The 17,765-nt window shown below is 38.6% G+C and overlaps 1 protein-coding gene across 4 annotated transcripts in view; it reads left to right on the top strand.

Moving 5' to 3' along the window:
* Positions 1-15,564, top strand: part of FTO (FTO, alpha-ketoglutarate dependent dioxygenase) — a 423,074-nt gene extending 407,510 nt beyond the window's left edge. For 2 of the 4 annotated variants that reach the window (XR_002101228.1, XM_019535709.1), the window contains one exon: positions 8,254-8,335. Coding sequence is in view for 2 of the 4 variants with exons in the window: in XM_019535708.1 (XP_019391253.1) it covers positions 8,254-8,395 (142 nt within the window). In the remaining 2 variants the exon portion in view is untranslated. Of the gene's footprint in view, positions 1-8,253 lie in introns of all 4 variants that reach the window. The other 2 variants (XM_019535707.1, XM_019535708.1) reach the window with 1 other exon arrangement.
* The last annotated feature ends 2,201 nt before the right edge of the window (positions 15,565-17,765 follow it).

The raw sequence follows: 17,765 nt of genomic DNA, 5'->3' as shown, positions 1-17,765 counted from the left end.
ATCTGGAAGCGAAGTCATTGTCAGTCCCTTTCCTTTCCCTATATAAACAGTAATACACCCTGCTGTGAGCCATTGTTGATTGTTGGGCACACTCTAGTTACAGCACAAGAAAGATCATTAGCCATGGTTATACATAAATGGGCCAAATCACTTTGGAATACATTAAAGATTAGATTATCAAAAGAGCTAAGCACCACTCAGTTCCTATCTGACCACTTCATTTTAATACTGACTGGGATTTGTTGTTTCAGATAAGTAATATCAGTGAAAGAGGATAGCTTTTGTTTGTTGTTTTAGAAAGTGTCAGTAAGAGGTATGAGTAGGCATTGATCAGCTAAAAGAAAAGGTCTCCACCACACATGGATTGCTTTTTCCTCTCCAGAAAGGTTGATATAGAGTCATGACTTCTGTCATTCCTTCGCTGGTAAAATGCTAAGGTAATCAGTTATGTGGGTTTAGAATCAACCAAAAGAGGCTGAAAATTCCAGTTTTGAATGGAAAAATGGGAATTTGACTCTTATAGCGTCATGCTAATTTATTACAGTTATTTCTGAAGGAAAAACAGCATCCAGCCTTATGAAGTAAACTATTATAATTTATTCCTGATTACATTTCTCATAATTCCCTCTAATCAAATATATGCATTTTCTTAAGTTTCCATTTGTTTTGCTGCAACGATAACTTCTACAGAGATTTGAGTGTGAATATGTTGCTCAGAATATCAAGTAAAAATGTATGAGGAGTTGCACTGCGTATTATTTTACAGAGATCAAGCAAAGTGATTAAAAGTAATTCTGTCCAGCTTAAAAACACAAGTATCAGTGGAAGATTAACTGGCACCCATCTGCTCAACACCTGAACCTTGGTGAAGTTTGTGTATTGTTTCAGATTTTGTGCTTATTCCTTTCTTTATAACATGCTAATCCAGAAGCCTAGATCTCTGCATTCCTGAATTAGGGAGAAGTTCTGCTCCAGTTCCAGATATAAACTGTGAAGCTTAGGCCAATCTTCAGTTTAAAAAGTTTTCTTCACAGAACATAGCAGTGAATTTTCCTCTAATATAGGTGCCCCAGATTGGAACTCTTGCTGTGCAATAAAGAGTGCACGACTAATACAAAGCCTACTGTACATTTTTCTCCCAATGGTAGAGTCACCGTTTCTTCAGACGTGTTTGTTTTCATTGTTGTTCCTTAAGAACAATGGCACCATTCTACTGAACAGCAAGGAAAGTTACCTTATACCTCTTTGAAATGGTATACCCTTTGTTTCAATAATTTCTGAAGTTGTTCTACAGCTTTGTGCAGCAGAGCTGTGGAATTCAACACTGCATACCCTAAAGCTTATAACTGGGCTGCCTCAGACATGATACATATAATCATCCAAGCCATTTGACCCCTATATTGTTACATGTGGTCAGGTAGGAGCAATGCAAGTTTCAGGTGACCCTATCATGTGACTGAGATCAGAGGTCAGCAACTCCTAACTGTTCAGCTGTCAAGGTAGCCCATTCATCACCATTGTTATATAATTGACATGCTGACAAATAGACCTGGGTATAAAATTGTTCTCAGCATTCTACCTGATGGCCTTAAACCTTAATTGGTGGCCATAAATTTTCACATTAACAACTACTGTGACCAGACAAATGTCTGGAGCAGAAGGAAGAATAAAATTAGACATAACATAATTTGTTAAATTGTAATGGACACCCACCTGGTTAAATGGATAAATGCTTTTTCCTTTGAAGGCCTCCCACAGCCCTACTGTATCATGTCAGGCACTTTTATCTTCACACTTTTTAATTTACCAAGAAGATATAATGCACATCCATTTCTTTTACTGACAGGTGTGCCTCTTCATATACTTTCTAGATATCTTTTCCCACCACCCCTAGCCTTGATCAAAAGTGAAGGAGATTATCCACTGCCAAACTAAGTCTATACTTACAAGCAAAGCTCTTCATGTTTTTTACCAAGTAAAGGTACTTGTTTAGTGAATCAGATTTAAGTTTCTTTCTTCAGCAATATAAAAACTATAACTCATCATACATATGTTGTAATTCTGAGTGATATCATCTGACTCAGATGAAATGCAACTCTAAAAGCTTCATCATTGTAGGAAGTTAAGATATTCCCAGGTTTGTTGTTATTTTTTGGTTTTGGATATTTTTTTTCAGGTCTATTAAATCCAGCATCCTGGCCAGATTTTAGCTTTGGTGCTTATATTCATCTGACTGAGTTCCCTCTGCAGTTCAGTTGGGCATAGTGTTTTTATTGCTACCTTAAGCTATTGTGCAGGATTGCTGATTGTTCATATACATTGTGGATGAAATCCCAATCCTGCTAAAGTCAATGGTAATTGTGTCAGCAATTTGAGTAAGGCCAGAATTTCACCCCGTTGTATTCTACCCCAAACATAGCTGGATTATATTGGCAGGTGAAGCAATTTTGTGTGTAAATATAATTAGTAAAGTTTACTCATCTGACTAATGTATGTAGGAAATCCTGTATTTTTCTGTAGGTTTTTAAGATATAGATATCTTGAAAGAGAAATGTATTCTGTTGTACAATGCTAAAACAGCTAAGAACGTGAGCTCAGAATGAACTGGGATAATCTTAAAATTGAAGTCAGTGGGATTACATTACTTAGGACAGGGAGGCATTTGAAGAATGAGGGCTTAAGGCTACAAGCCTGCGAGAATTGTGCATGGAGAAAGCAGAGTCTGTGTAGAGCCCTGCTGAAGTCAGCAGAACTCTTGGCTGGTACAGTGACTGACTTTGCAGTTCCCTTTGCATAGTCATGCACCAAGTTTGCAAAATGCTCATGTACCTTCAGCATGAAAGTTTCCATCTAAAGAGGCTATTGCTAATATTTGGAACAGCATCCACATTAGGAATGTTAAAGCATTTAACCAGTGTTCTTATGTGACTGACGGATGTAGGTGGCCTCTAGACGATTATTCAGGACCACAGTCTATTTCTTGGCAAATTTGTAATGACTCTCTTGAGCTACAAAACAGTTCTAGATATGAGTGCTGATTGGCTGATATTTTCAGCTGGACATCTACCTAACATCCATTTGTACATGTGTAAAACAGGTTATGTACTGGATGAGCATTTACATATATGCACATTTTATAATTTGCACCCTGAAAACTCAGTAGAATTGTTGGACTTGTAGCGTGCAGTTTAAAACACTTTAATCCTAATACCTGCTCATGTAAAGCACACATACAGCTGTCAGCACTTGCTACCTAAGCCAAATGTACATGGTTATGCAATTTGGCATGTGCACAAATGGAGGCCATGAGCTGAAAATCAACCCTATATATACATATCGTCATCTCTTTTCATCCTGAAAGCATAGGACTTGAGTGTGTGGATCAAGCCCTTAATGTCTCATTTTCCAAGGTGCAGAGCACCTCTAGCTTCTGCTGCCTTCAGGATCAGGTGCTCATGGTTTAATTCCCTGGACTGATGTTGCCTTGATCTTTTAACTGTGGTACTGTTTTAAAAGCATGGTATTTTAGTCTAGTGTAACACAGGCAGAGTTTACTGGAGTGCCCAATTTTTCCTTCTTCTGTGTGAAATAAATGGTAGCTTTGGCTTTATTATTTCCATAGAAAACAGCTCAGAGATAATAACTAATAATAGGGCTTTTCATCTGTACGTATTGACCACATTTTCAAAGGAGACTAGAATTCTGTTGAGTGTTTAAAGGAACACCACCCAGTCTTGCAAGAATGGACAAAAGCAATAATTCTAATATAAAGCACAATGCTTTCAGGGACGCTGGAATGAACAGCTATCAAAAATATGTAGCATATTCCTGCCTCAGTCATCCCTATGAGCACCTGCTATTGCGCAGGGAGACACAGCCGTGATTCTGTCCCTCACTGCTGCACCAAGCCCATATGACTCCTACTACTCTTTGAAGTCCCAAACTGAGGCAGCCAGATTTCAGCTGCTTCTAGCTGGGTGAGAGGCAGTGAAGAAATTCCTGATAACATCTCCTCATTCTAATGCACCCATGCAGGGAAAACTACAAATTCACCACAATTGATTAGGTTTGACTACGCTTCTGTGGTATCTATGGATGAAGAAACTGACCAGCCACTAGACAAAATTTCTCAGTCATGCTAATCTTCTTTCTATCTTTCTTTTTTTTTTTTGCTTGCTTGCTTTTCCTCATATTTGAATAGCAAAACATTTGTCTGAAAAAAGTGTTTAAGAATATTAATACATCTTACATGCAAAACTTATTGGCAAGAAAGGACATTGTTTTTCAAATCAATGGCTAGCACATTACTGTAAAATCTATTGATTAAAAACACAAAGCATAATGTTAGTCATTTAATCTGTGGAATGATGCAATACTGAAATAAATTTATCCTTTGACTTTTGCATTAACCTTTTATTGACTGCTTGCATACCCATAATTAACACACACTTTAGCTAAAGTGGTTAATTTTAGCATCATGATCAGTGTTCTCTAATGTAGCTGACACCCCGATCATCAAAATGTCAGTGCAACCCTAGGGAAAATAACTAGACAAATATCTGTTTTAGTAAAGTGTACCTACCTGGGATGTTACTGGGTTAGAAAAAAAACCCAAGAAACTTTATCAAAATTGATGTCATTATTTAATTGAATTGCTAAAAACAAATTGTATTAGAAGGCAAAAAAGATTTGCTATTATATATGTAAAACCAGAATCAAAAACAGTTAGAGAGGGCGTGTAAACAACTGCTTCTTTTAAATTAACATTTTTACTTATATGGGTATGTTTTTGATTGTACTGGCCAGGTGCTGGTTAATGATGGAGCTTTGAAAATTTGGACCTTCCATATTGGACTAATTTTTTAAGTGTCTCTCTCTTCCTATTTGGTTGATTTCTATAACTAAGGTTTCTGGAGTAAAGCTCATTTGCTGGGAATATTTCACAGCTATTTGATGAATCTTCATCTGGCAAGAAAAGATCTAATGTTTATGTACCCAGGATGCAGCTAATGTGACTTGCAGAAATTCCACTGTTTTTTCATAAACGGTTCAAGCACCTCTGAATGCAATGCTCGAAGGAAAGGTACTGACTTCCTGTGCAGAGTCCTTGTGTCTTACTCTATAACTGTGAAAAAAAACGAACTATACTTTAAAACTCTGGGAAATTTATAAAATGTAAGTCTAAAAATATTAGCACATCAGTGATTTCTGGCCCACTAGTTCAGTTCAAGTCAAAATGTGACATGCAGTTAAATGATTTCCTTCAATCTGGTGGGTGCTACTTCATGCACACTGGAAAAAGTTAAGGACCCAGTTCTGTACCTTTATATGTATATAATCCCCTTTCAGGACAATAGGACTTATGCCATATAAGGCCTGAAGGATTGGATGAGGGTAGGTGATATACAAAATGCAAGTGTTTAGTGTTCCCAGCCAGAAAATTGACATAAAAAGAGACAGCATCAGATCTAGACAGAATAAGTGGAAATATTGCTCAAAATCACAGTCATCGAGAAGGCAGGTATGGCTTGAAAGGCACAGAAATGATGATAACTCCACAACATTGCTCTTCTCGTCTCACTTCTTCAGGAGATCCTTAATTGGCCTTAGACTTATAAATAAGGAAATTCTGAGGTCCTTGTGGATAATCACTAACATACTCAGCCCCTCGTATAGAATATGCAATTGCTCAGGATGACCAAGTATGTAGTTGTCATATAATGCAGCACGTGCTCAGCCAAAGTATACTACACAGAGAGAACTGTCTCCTCTAGTAAAAGAAACTGGAAGAGTACAATTTTTCAGTGTCACTCCAAGGCAGCAGTTCAATCACAGCAGCTTTGATAACATTTAAAGTGATTCTGGGTATGTCTACACAAGATGCTATGTCACTGTACTAATGATCTATGCCAAAGTAGCATCAGTGGGCACACCTGTGACACCAATGCTGCTGCACAGTAGCAACATGACACCACACTACTGCTCATTGCTACTGCACAGTTGGGTCAGAAATGCCTGCACCACCAGGACTGTGCAGTAAACGTGTTTGCTAAGGCAAATATCAAATGACTGCACAGTAATAATTGCGCAGTTGGGTGCATGTGTAAACACACTCAGAGGTACCTAAAATTCAACTGGGAGGAAAAAGCTGGCAGCAAATACATTGCAATTGGAAACTTTAAAATCAGGGAAAGTGTTCAAAAACTGCATAGAAGTAAAGAGGTAATATGGGTTTGCTCTCAAAGGAAACTCTATGTTTAATAAAAAGTGAGAAGAAAATGTTTATAATGAGCTGACTTTTTCATATGCCTGATGGTATTTACTAGCAGTGTCTCTTTGTCAGCTGTAATCATCTGTACATGCTTAATTTATCCACTTTTAGATTGAAATCCTTAAAGTGAAATGTCTTATACTTACCAGCAAATTGAGCATATTATTTTGTGCTGAGACAGAAAATAAAGCAAGCTTTTAAAAGCCCTATAGAGTAATGCTGTAATTAGCTTCAGCTTCCTCTGCATATTAATTTTCTCCTGTTTTTTTATATAATTTGGAAAATGTCTTCAGAACATGATGGCACAATCAGTTAAGTACCTCTCAAAACTCATACACTAAACTGCATTTGCTCTAACAACTATTATAAAATAGCCTGCAAAACAAATCCTCTGTTATTCTGTACAGTGCAGCTTATCAATGCAAACAGTTTAATATTTATGCTAAGAGGATTGTCACAAGTAGCTTCTGTTCCTTTAATTCTTGTTTTAAATAAATAATGAGAACATTTAAACACATTACTCTTCTCAGGGCCCTGAGGTCGGCTAATCTTATTATTTATGAAGTGATGTGCTACATAATAGTACTTAGTGCATGTTAACAGATGCTATTATCAGGGGCTGATGTGGAGAGCTGAAGATATATTGGAATGTTACGTGTTAATACTGTCCTTGTAGTGTAATGTACGATGGATTGAGTGCACAGGATGCTGGTGCAGCAATTAAACACCCACCAACATGGGTGTAAAGTTGAAGTATGTTTTCTCATGGATATTTTGTTGCCATTAATAATTCCCAAGAGAAGAAGGCATCTTTCACTGGGACTTTCTCTTCCAGAAAGGAAGGAGAAGACCAGGAAGCTTTGTGTGTTGATCTTTTCAGAGTTCATTTTACAGAGGGAGAGACCCATTTCAATGCACTTAAAAATTTAAATTTCATTTTATCTTTAAAAGTGTAATTATAGTAATAGTTATATACAAAATATAATTTTGTATGTTTTACATGGGATAAAATAATAACTTGTCTATGTGATAAGGTTTTTCCCTTTTAAAGGACTAAATTCACCTTCAGTACATGTGAAGTAATTATAATAATACTTAGAAGTTGTTCTTGTCTCAGTGCTTTACAAACATTAGCTAATTAATCAGCAACTGGTAACTGAAAAAACCCACTGAATTGTGACAAATTTTCTAATGCAGTGCAAATAAGTGGCACTCTGTGCTACAAACTAATCTTAAGAGATGTGACAGTTGCTACTCATAAAACTTTCCTATGCAGGGCTGCAATTTAGTTGCATATTATAATTAGACTTCACTAGTATTGATGAATAATCCATTTAATAAAAAACACTGTAATTTAAACATTTTCTCTGGGGACTAACGTGCACCAACCTCTTAATTTAATTTGATTGAAGATTTGCCCACCTATTCATCAGTGGAAATTGTTATTAACCTCCATTTGCATATATCTTTATACAATTTCCCCTTTTTATATTGCCTTTTTCAGAGCAAAGCAGGCTGATACACTTGTAAATCTCCAGAATCTACAAAGCCAATCCTGCTTCTGTAATATTGTTTAATCTATCCCCCGACCTTAATGCAGTAAATTCAGTTTAATCTTTCTCAGTAATCTAGTAATACATTGAAAACCCACAAACATTTAAATCTGATAATGGTTTAATCACATACTTTAAATAACAGCTGAGATAATGAAAAAATAATTCACCATAAAAAGGTACACTAACTGAATTTTCTTTGATTGACTTTCTAAGAAATCCCTCTAGATAATATAAACCTTACAGCAGAAATCACAGCAGCTTCACAGTAAGTGAACAATCCATTTTGTCCAAAGATTGAGCCTCTTGTTTGTTTGTTTTTGTTTGTTTGTTTGTTTGTTTAATGAGTAAGCAAATGTAGCTTTCCTGAGCATTCCGTTTCTTGATATGCCTTCACTTAATTAATTCTCCATCAATCTTTGTTTTCAGGTGCCAATCCCAGCTGGCAAAGAGTTTACCAGATGAGCAGAAGCCAGAGTGCCATCCCTACTGGAAGAATGATGATTCTAACATGCCTCTCCCATATGATCTTGAAGAAGTAATTGCTAAACTCCAGGCCCTACTTCAGTAAATGGAGCACTAGAAGGTGTATGCCCAGAGTAAAATTACTTGTGCCCATCTCTTGAAAAGAAAATTTCTAAAGTGAATTGAATCTCTGCAGTGTTTTTATATATAAATCACATAGGTTTATTTCTTCCTTGAGTGTAAGTTCCTATCCACTGTAACTGAATTATGTTTTGTAGCTACTCATTTAGAAATTTCTAAACTAAAAAGAATAAGGCCTAGATAGATCTACACAAAAGATTAAAGTATCATAAGTGGAACTAACTTAGACTTTAGGCACCTAAGGCCAAGAATGTGATCTGTAACCTCACCAAACCCATAGGTGCCTAAGGTTTTGCCAGTAGAATTCCCTAGGTGCTTGAAGGTCTGTTTCTGTGAATGCCAAGAATTTCTCCATGCTGCCTTGACTGAGCAGCTTCGTTCCTGTTGACATGTGCATATTGTTCCTGCTGAGAATTATGCCGTTCTCACCTACTTAAGCTCTAAACACACCAACCCAGGAAGAGGCAGCGAAGTTACTTTGGAGGTTCCCCTTGCCACCCCTGTCTAACATGCCAGAGATGAGGATCTGAAGAGGAGCAGCAAGTGGTGACCTCAGGACAGTTTAATTGTCTCATTTCTAGGTTTGGCATATGTGGGGCAGAAGCAGAAGGGTTGCGTGCATTTCTTGGTCACCCTTCCCAGAGCACAGCAGAACCATAGACATACCTGCCTCCATAGAGCAGCCTGATCAGGATCTGCAACTAGGCGTCCTCCGCTTATCTTCCCTGAGGGACTTCATTAGATCAAAATGTTCTGAATGCACCTAACTCAACTATTGCACAGTCAACCCAGCCATTTTTTTTTTTAATTTTGAGTGGAAGAGGAAAGAAGGGCTAGTGCAGTTGTTTGGTGGTTACAGTATTAACCTGGATGGAGAGAAATTTCCTATGAAGGGGTCCTAAAAGGTTCTAACCAATAGCTTTCACCTCCAGGAGAGTGTCCTAACTGCCAGGTTATTACCGTTCTGGAGGAAGGGCACACCTCACCCGTCCTGCTGGAGCTGTGCCACTGTCCCAAAGAGAATACACAATCCACTGGGCTGGAGAAAGGGAGTAAAAAAGGAGCCTGATTCATTTGCCCACTGACTAGGATTTTTTTTTAAATGTGTTTTGAACTAAACAGTCAGTCCATAAAATGCACATGCAGTCCATGAAGCCAGGTTTGGAGCTTGCACTGGTTTGATGTTAAGTTGCTTTGCAAGTTTATCCCAAAATACAAAAATATAAGATTTTTAAAATAATGTTGTTTGTGATCTATTTTGTAATAGGATACTAGAAAAGCAGGCAGTTCCTTTCTGGTCCATTGGGACTATCCAGTATAAAAGCCAATTTTCTTTCATTTACATTGTATTCTGATGCCAGTTTATTTCTTCCCAAATGACAAAAAAAAGAGCTTGTGATGCAAAAGTTACATTAAGTGCTTATTGTCACCTCAGAAAGGATAAGATCCAGTGTGGCTAATACAGAGGTGGAACATACCTGCAGGACTAACATTTTATTTAAAATCACCATTCTAGCCAGGTTTCCTTAGAGTGTGCTGCCAGAATAGCTATAGTATTCTTACTAGCAAAGCCCTCTAGTATGGATGCAGCTTATACTGACAGAACTGTGATTTTGCCCAGTGTAGTTTATGCCAGCCCCCCCTTGAGCAAAATAATTTATGCCAGGAAAAGCTCCATTTTGCAGACATAACTGTGTCTACACCTGGGCACTCTTCCCAGCAGAGCTGTGTCTGTCAAGAACTGCATCTCTTTGCACCCCTGAGCACCATTGCTTTGCCAGTTCAAGATTATAGAGTTGGCTTGAATGTTAGTATATGTTATATGCCTTACAGTCCATGACTTTTGTTGTGGCCATCAGCTACCACTAAAAAAATGAGGCCACTTTTAAAGAACAAATAATTAAATAGAGTCTGATTGTATTATTAGCACCTTGTTCTTGCAAACACTGTTCAACTGATGTCCCTTGCACCACAGCTTCTTAAGACTAAAACAATGCAGTTTTGTGAACACGGCTTTTTCCCCCTGCTCTAGTTGGGCAAACTGGGCAAACAGCATACATTTGGATTGTTGCCAGACTAAATATTGTTTACTTCAGAGATCATTTAGAGACAAGCTAGTTGAAGGTGTGGGAATTCTGTTTTGGAAAAGGCAGTTCTCATGCAGACAGATACTGCTTTGGAAACCAGCAGTATGGATTCAAACAGGCTAATGATATAGCACAGTTAAGGCAAGGTTTAAGGGGGTTTCTGCTGTTTCTTTATGATTATTTTTGGTTTAATTAAGCATAGCTAGAAACCCTGGGAATCACAATGGTGAAATGATTTTGACAGGCATAAAGGGTACAGAATGCACATAAATGTTGAAAACTGGGTAAAATGGAAGCATAGCTATTAAAAATGATTGGCAAATAATTATTTACTGTAGTATTCAAAAGTCACTTATTTTTTTGTTCTTTGATTAGGAGACTGATGGTAACCATAATAGAACGTCTAAAAATCCATGAATCTAAGGCCTTATTCATGCTGGGAATGAAGCCAATGGAATATCTGCATTGGTACAATCTTCTAGTGCAGACAGATCAAATTACCATAAACCACAATATACAATAGTACAGGTTCAAACCAGTGGAAATCTAGGAAATCCTTGGAATGGACAAAACCTAAGATTTCCCAGGCAAGATACTGATGCTCAGACACCCAGATATGGCTCAAAGAGGATTTAAATGTTTTGTGTTGGATTTGGAGCTCAGTTGTGCCACTGTAAATCCAAATAATATCACTGAACTCTGTGGGAATACAGCAGCCTAGGAGCAGAATTCAGCCCGCCCTTTCCCTGGTCTCATCAGGGACAACAGCAAAAGTTTGGCAACGTAGATTGGAATTGTCCAAAATGCATAATAGTTCTGAAGGTGTCAGCAGAAAAGAACAAAACAAAACTCATTCATAAAAGAATGAGTGCTTAGTATAATTACTGCCCTTTCCAATTAATTGTTAGAAAGAGACAATAACAAGAACATGATTTACAAGCTTTCCTTATGTCATTTAAGTAATTTTGAACAAGGTCGTCCTGAAATGATCCTTTTGCAATCCATTAATATTGTAGCATTAGGTAGCCCATTACCATTTTGGATGTGCTACAAAAACATTCTTAACCCAGGCCTCTAATGAATGTTCTATGTATGGCAACTGTTTATTGACTCTAGATGCCTGAGGACCGAGGTCAGTCTGTTTCAGGGGGGAAAGTATAAATTAGCTTCTAACAGTAGATTCTGTGATTTTTTTTCAAATGGTGAAGTTCATGACTTTGCTTACATTTACTTTTCATCAGCCCTGAAAGAATTGAGGTAAAATAGTTCCCTTGCACGTGTGTGTCAGGCTAAATGGATTACAGAAGATACAGATCTGTTTGCCTGTCTGCACTTGCCTTTAGACAATATTCATCAATTTTACAAAAGCTTCTGACTAAACATGGACCCAATACAAATGAAATGCTCAAGGCAGGGACTTTAAAAAACACACAGTCTGATACAAAGTTGGTTTTACACTGATAGAAAGAAAATGTTGGCAGAAAATGAAAACCTTTTATTGTGACTCCAGTTTAGGGGATGAAAGGTAAAGGCCATTTTTAAAGTGTTCAGTAGAAAACTGCTGGTTTTGTGCCAGGTAGATTAGACTTTTTTTTCATAAACCATTATTTGTATCTCTGCATATGAAGCTATTCCATCCTGTAGGTTCTGTTACTTATTGTTGAGCTTAAGTAAATAAAAATATATTAACACCAATATAATAGATTTTAAAGGCATCATTCTTGCACTCTGAGCTTTACAAGAGAGTCTGAATGTCTAAAATGTAAATAAGAATGCCATGAATAATTACCAACTGGAAAACATCCAGGATGTGTAGCATGCAGCATAAGAAATATCCATATCAGTTCTCGTTATTATCATCATGAAATAGTTGATATTTTCATTGGTAATGAACTGGATTTACTTAACAAGATATCCTTTCAAATCATGCAAGGCCTCTGTAATGTTGTGGAACAGGTTTGGGGATTCAAGAGCCAGAATAACAACAAAATAGGCATGAAAAGAATAAAAAATCCATGACACACAATGCAAATGAATGAAGCTACTGTGCTAACAATGGGCAGAATTATCTTCTTGGTTAAAACAGTGCAATGCATTGATCCAGTGTAATGCAGTGTAAATTGTGCTAGTGTAACTGAAATGAATCTGAGTGATATTGTGCCTGATGTGTGGGAAGAAAGACAAAATGGGGAAGAGATGTGGCTTAATTAGGTCACAACTTTATTAACTTAATTCAGTATAGTTCAGTAGACTCTTTTCTTAATTGTTTCCACCTGGTAGAGTGGTAGAGTCCCAGCTCCCTGTGACTTCACAGCTGGTTTCCCAGTCTGTTCCTGGGTCTTCCATGAGAGTTGTTGCAATAGACACTTGGATCCCAATCCTATTTCCCACTTTTCTCTAGGGGATCCCTTCCCTCAATCCCGCTTCTAATTCTGGTTTATCAGCCAACCAGAACCCCTATGAAATAAATACCTGCATTGGACACCTTCCATCTTCTAGGCTGTAACTTGAATCTTACTTCTAGACCTATTACCCCACATCTGTGAGCTGCTATCCTAAAGGTGAAATACTGCCACTCTGCCCCCAGCTAATCTGGCACAAAGATTAGTTTTCAATCCCAAAAAGTAATCTAATACAATCCCCACCAAAAATCTCAGCCCTACACTAATCCCAGGGGATGGACAGTCAAGCAAACTGTAATTAGTTAAGTTACTGTAAATTCAAAGGGGGTGTAGGGATTTAGGGATTGCCAGCTGATCTGTAACTATGTACCTACTCTTACCTCCCAGGACAGTTCCGGGATAGTTTAATTCTCAATGACAATGGTGTAGGGTACAATGGTTTAGCTTTTGCTTTCTGTGGGAGTAACAGGCACATGAACATTTATTACAGAGCAGTTGGTACCCAGTAGTAAATGCTTTTTCTCTTTTAACTTAATATAATTTAACTCTTAGAGATAGGTTGGAGTTGTAACTCAGCCCCCAAGAAGGAGTTAGAGGAGAAGTACAGCACATTAGTAGTGTGCATGGGCTAATGGCTTATTGCCTAAGTCAGGTGATACCTCCCAGAACTCTGCCCTGGCCACACACAGCTCTTCTAAAACAATGAGAAATGAGGACCTTGCACTTTTTTCTTACTGGTATAAACCAAGAATTACCCACCTCTCAGGTTGTGGGGTGCATATCCATCCTGTTTCTCAAGCTAAGACAATACATGTTGATGCCTTTATTAAATAAAATAATTTATAAGTTTGTAGAGAAGCTGCATTTGTTAAGGCTATAGATTAGGTACCAATTAGCTATTAGCATGTTCCATTAAAGCATTTAGGCAAGGAGAAGAACAATTTACACATGACCCTAATTCCTACCAAATACAAATTGGGTCATCTAAGCTTTATCTTTTATTGTCATGGGAGTATCACATATATTTCATATGACGTAAAAGGCTTCATTCTTTAATGATTTCAAGCATGTGAAGCCCCAGTGGTTCTAATGTCATGTATGTGGTGCAAATCAGAGTTTGGTCACAAAATTAGCCCCTTTTTCTTTGTCTTCAAATACTTGCCTCCATGCCAATGCATGTTGCTCTGATTAATTGTCTTGATTAGAGACTGAAAGAGTAAAGTCAGGTGTATAGGATTCCTATTATCCTTTATTTCATTGGTTCTGTGAACAGATCAGATATTTATTTCAGTGAAAAAGGGAACAATCAACTTCTGTTTACCATTAACATTCAGTTTTCCATTTCTTAAAATTAAACCAAAGTTTGGTAGGCAATGATTTTCGTACATATCCCTTGATCAATGGAACACTGTGTTGGAATCCATTAAAGCCTCCATTAGCTTGATCGCATTCAAAGCTAAACTATCGGATTATTTAAAAAGCTGCAGTGATTGTTTAAAATATACTATACATTGATTTCTCTCTGTGAGTAGAGTGGCATAACTTTGAAACTAAGTGTGTATGACTAAGACTCCATGCACTGTCTCCAGTATATTCTAAGAAACTTATTTTCCCTTTGAGAATACCTACGTAACATGTTTAAAGTTGCAGTCCCTTGTATTTTTCGAAAGTTTTTCCTCTAATTTATCCTATTTCATTGTATCAGTCAAATGTAATGCATGTGGAATGGTAGATATAGATTTGCCAAGGGCCTCTCAACTGAATAGTTTCACTGAAAAGGTTTAATGAGTAATGATCAGTGCCATCCCGGGGGGGGGGAGCAAATCGGGGCAACTGCCCCAAACCCCGCTCTTTGGGAGGCCCCACAGACAGTGCCTTACAGGCCCCACTGCAGTTGCCACGTACCACCACTGCCAAACGCCACCCAGTCTGTCCACTCGCCCCTGCCCCTCCCCCCCACCTAGGCCCTGCACACTCCTAGGGACAGTTATTCTAATGATACTAGCATTTAATATAACTAATATTTAGTGAACTCATCTGGAGATCACAGAACACTTTACTGAAAGGAACTGTGGCACACCAGTTAAAAGTTAGCTTCTGTTCTGAAAAGGAACTCTGGAACGTGAAAGTTGTGCGTCCACTACTTCTATTTAAATTTACAGAAGTTTCAGTATAAAAGATAATTTATCAATCTGCCATTCCTACAGAAATCAGACTAGGATGTGAAAGTGAAGTTGTCTTATTGTCTTCCAGTTTTAGTTATAACAGGTATTGTTTATCAAGGTGAGAATGTACTGGCCAGAACTATATTGAAATGCTTGGTATGTACCTATTAGCATTTTTTCCTTAGTATTTTTCTACCTATTTTGATAATCTGTCTAATAATTTAGTAGCTAAACATTATCAAAGACTTCCATGCTGATGTTATGGTTGCTGTTCTTTTATATTTGTGTCATTAATAAATCTAGAAATATTATTCATCAGATTGTAAGATTACAACGTTCTCCCCCACCAAAAGTACACATAAAAAGTGTTGCTTATGGGGCAGTTGTTTAATAGTAGTCTTGTTTTTTTAATTTTTTTAAAAAACGTAATAAAACTCTTAAGAACTCTTAATAAAGCACCATACTATGCATTACTATATACAGGTAGACTTTGTATATTTTTTGGATTTGTTCATTTTAATTCAGTTTACCAAAAAGACTATTTGTTTGTTGTTTGTCCTCCAGAATGTGCTGCTAATGTGGCTAACTACCTCTATTATCTGTGGGATAGAGTGGGGTAGTAAATTTGTTCATGATAATAAATGGTGACAGTAAGGAGTTAATTGAAATCTGGGAAACAGAGCAATTAAGCAATTGTCCTGGGAAATACTAAACAAATAAAATGTATTTACAGGCAATGTTGTCCTCCCTTTTTAGGCTTCTTTCCTTTGCTTCCCTCCTTCGTTTTGAGATTTTCATGGGCTTACAATACTTGTACAATATTATGTTATTTTAATTCCAGGCTTCAGGGTGTCTACTCACTATCTGCAAGGGACAGGAAGAAGAATATCCCACCCACCCACCCCTGCCTTTAAGTGCATTACTTTTTCTTCCTTTGAAGCGTCACATATTGGCCAGAGCTAAAGATGGGAGATTGGCTAGATGTACCAGTCCTCCAGTTTGTCCTAAGGAATCTCTCTGGAACCTGGATACTTAGAATTAAACTAATTTGAGGAATCTTACCTCAGGCTTACCTGGGGATATTTTACTTAAGATCTTGCCATTGCTGGGCCCAAGTTGGTCTCTAGTTTTTTGAAGGTCCGGAGCTTGTACTAAATATCCTAAGTTTACTGGGAGGTGTACTTGTGGCTGTGGAGTGACATGTACCTAAGTGGATGCTCTTAAAAATACGTTTGGACTAAACATCTATTATGTGCTTTCTGGCAATAGCAAGGGATGACCCTTGAAGACGAAGTGATCCTTTCCAATTGTATGGTCTGCTTGGGAAAGTTTGTGTTTGAATTTCCTTCTAGAATGCAGATAAATAACCCCTTGTACATAGAGCACAAGGTATTTGCAGCCAAGAGAATGTCACTATAAGCTTAAAATATGAAGTTAATTCTTGAGCTACCTGGTATAAAGGTTTGCCTGGCTTCTGTTCAGAATGGGAAAGGTAGAGAGGAAGCTTTAGTTATACCACACTGAATGCTACTGTGTACATGCTAGTATCAAATGCATAAACATCTTTTTTTGTCATTTACAATATGATTCTTTCTGATCCCTTGTTGCTTATAATATAGCTTAAGCATGAAGCTGTCACCCTCTAGCAGCAAGCCCACAAAGGATGCAACTGCTACATTGAGGAACACTTAAGTTAAGCGGTACACCTTGCCTGTCTGAAGCAAAAGGTCTTAGACTGTATACCTGATGCTGCTTGCTGGCACTTATCTGTCAATCCCCATAGGCATGTCCACACATGCAAGCATGTGCACTTGCAGCAGCTCAAATAGGAGCAGCACAAATTTGAGCTGGGGCTTTTTGCCTCCGCGCATATGCCTGGACATGCACTTTGCTGTTGGGCAAGTTGTACCACTTGGGGCAAAATAACCTGCCTGCCTCCCAGATCTGCAGCCAGGGGGAGGTAAAGGTTGGGGCTAGCACCTGTGCTGGCCCCAGCAGTATAAAAAGCTGCCCTGGCAAGCAAGTCAGGTCTGCTTCCTCTCAGGAGCTTCTGAGATGCAGTTGGCTATGCCCCTTCTTGTCCCAGGTGGCTGCTGCTGCTGGTTGCTGCAGGCTTGGTATCAGAAGCTTCTGGGGAGAAGATGTCCAGGCCCCCTCCTGCCTCTAGTTTCAGCTAGCTGCTGGCTTGTTCTCAAAGCTTTTGGGGGTAAGTTGGCTGCTCCCCTTCCTATCTTGGGCTGCTACTGTTGCTTCCCCCCCCCCCGATGGGGAGTCCTCTGCTGCATGCTGCTGCCCCCCCTTGGGGAGGGGCTCACTATGCTGCACTGCACCCTAGCTTCTGCACCCCTGTTCTGGCCTTCTGCCCAGCCTACCACCAAGCCACTGTCAGGAGACAGCCTGGGGAGGGAGCCTCCCCTACCATCACTGCTGGAGTCTAAAAATACGTTGCTTGGCCCAGCTGCCTTAGCAGGCCACCCCCACCTTCACCTCCACTTTCACCCAAAGCACACGGTTAGGGAACTCCTCTTTTGTCAGCACAGAGGCGGAAAAGGATCTGGGGGTCATCACTGACTCCAAGATGAACATGGGCCGGCAGTGTGGGGAGGCAGTTAGGAAGGCCAACCGCACCTTATTATGCATCCACAAATGCATCTCGGTGATCCTCCCCCTCTATGTGGCAC

The sequence above is a fragment of the Crocodylus porosus genome, unplaced genomic scaffold (genome assembly GCF_001723895.1).
Source record: "Crocodylus porosus isolate Cpor-Errol unplaced genomic scaffold, CroPor_comp1, whole genome shotgun sequence".
NCBI lineage: Eukaryota > Metazoa > Chordata > Crocodylia > Crocodylidae > Crocodylus > Crocodylus porosus.
This window is presented reverse-complemented; position numbering and strand designations above follow the sequence as displayed.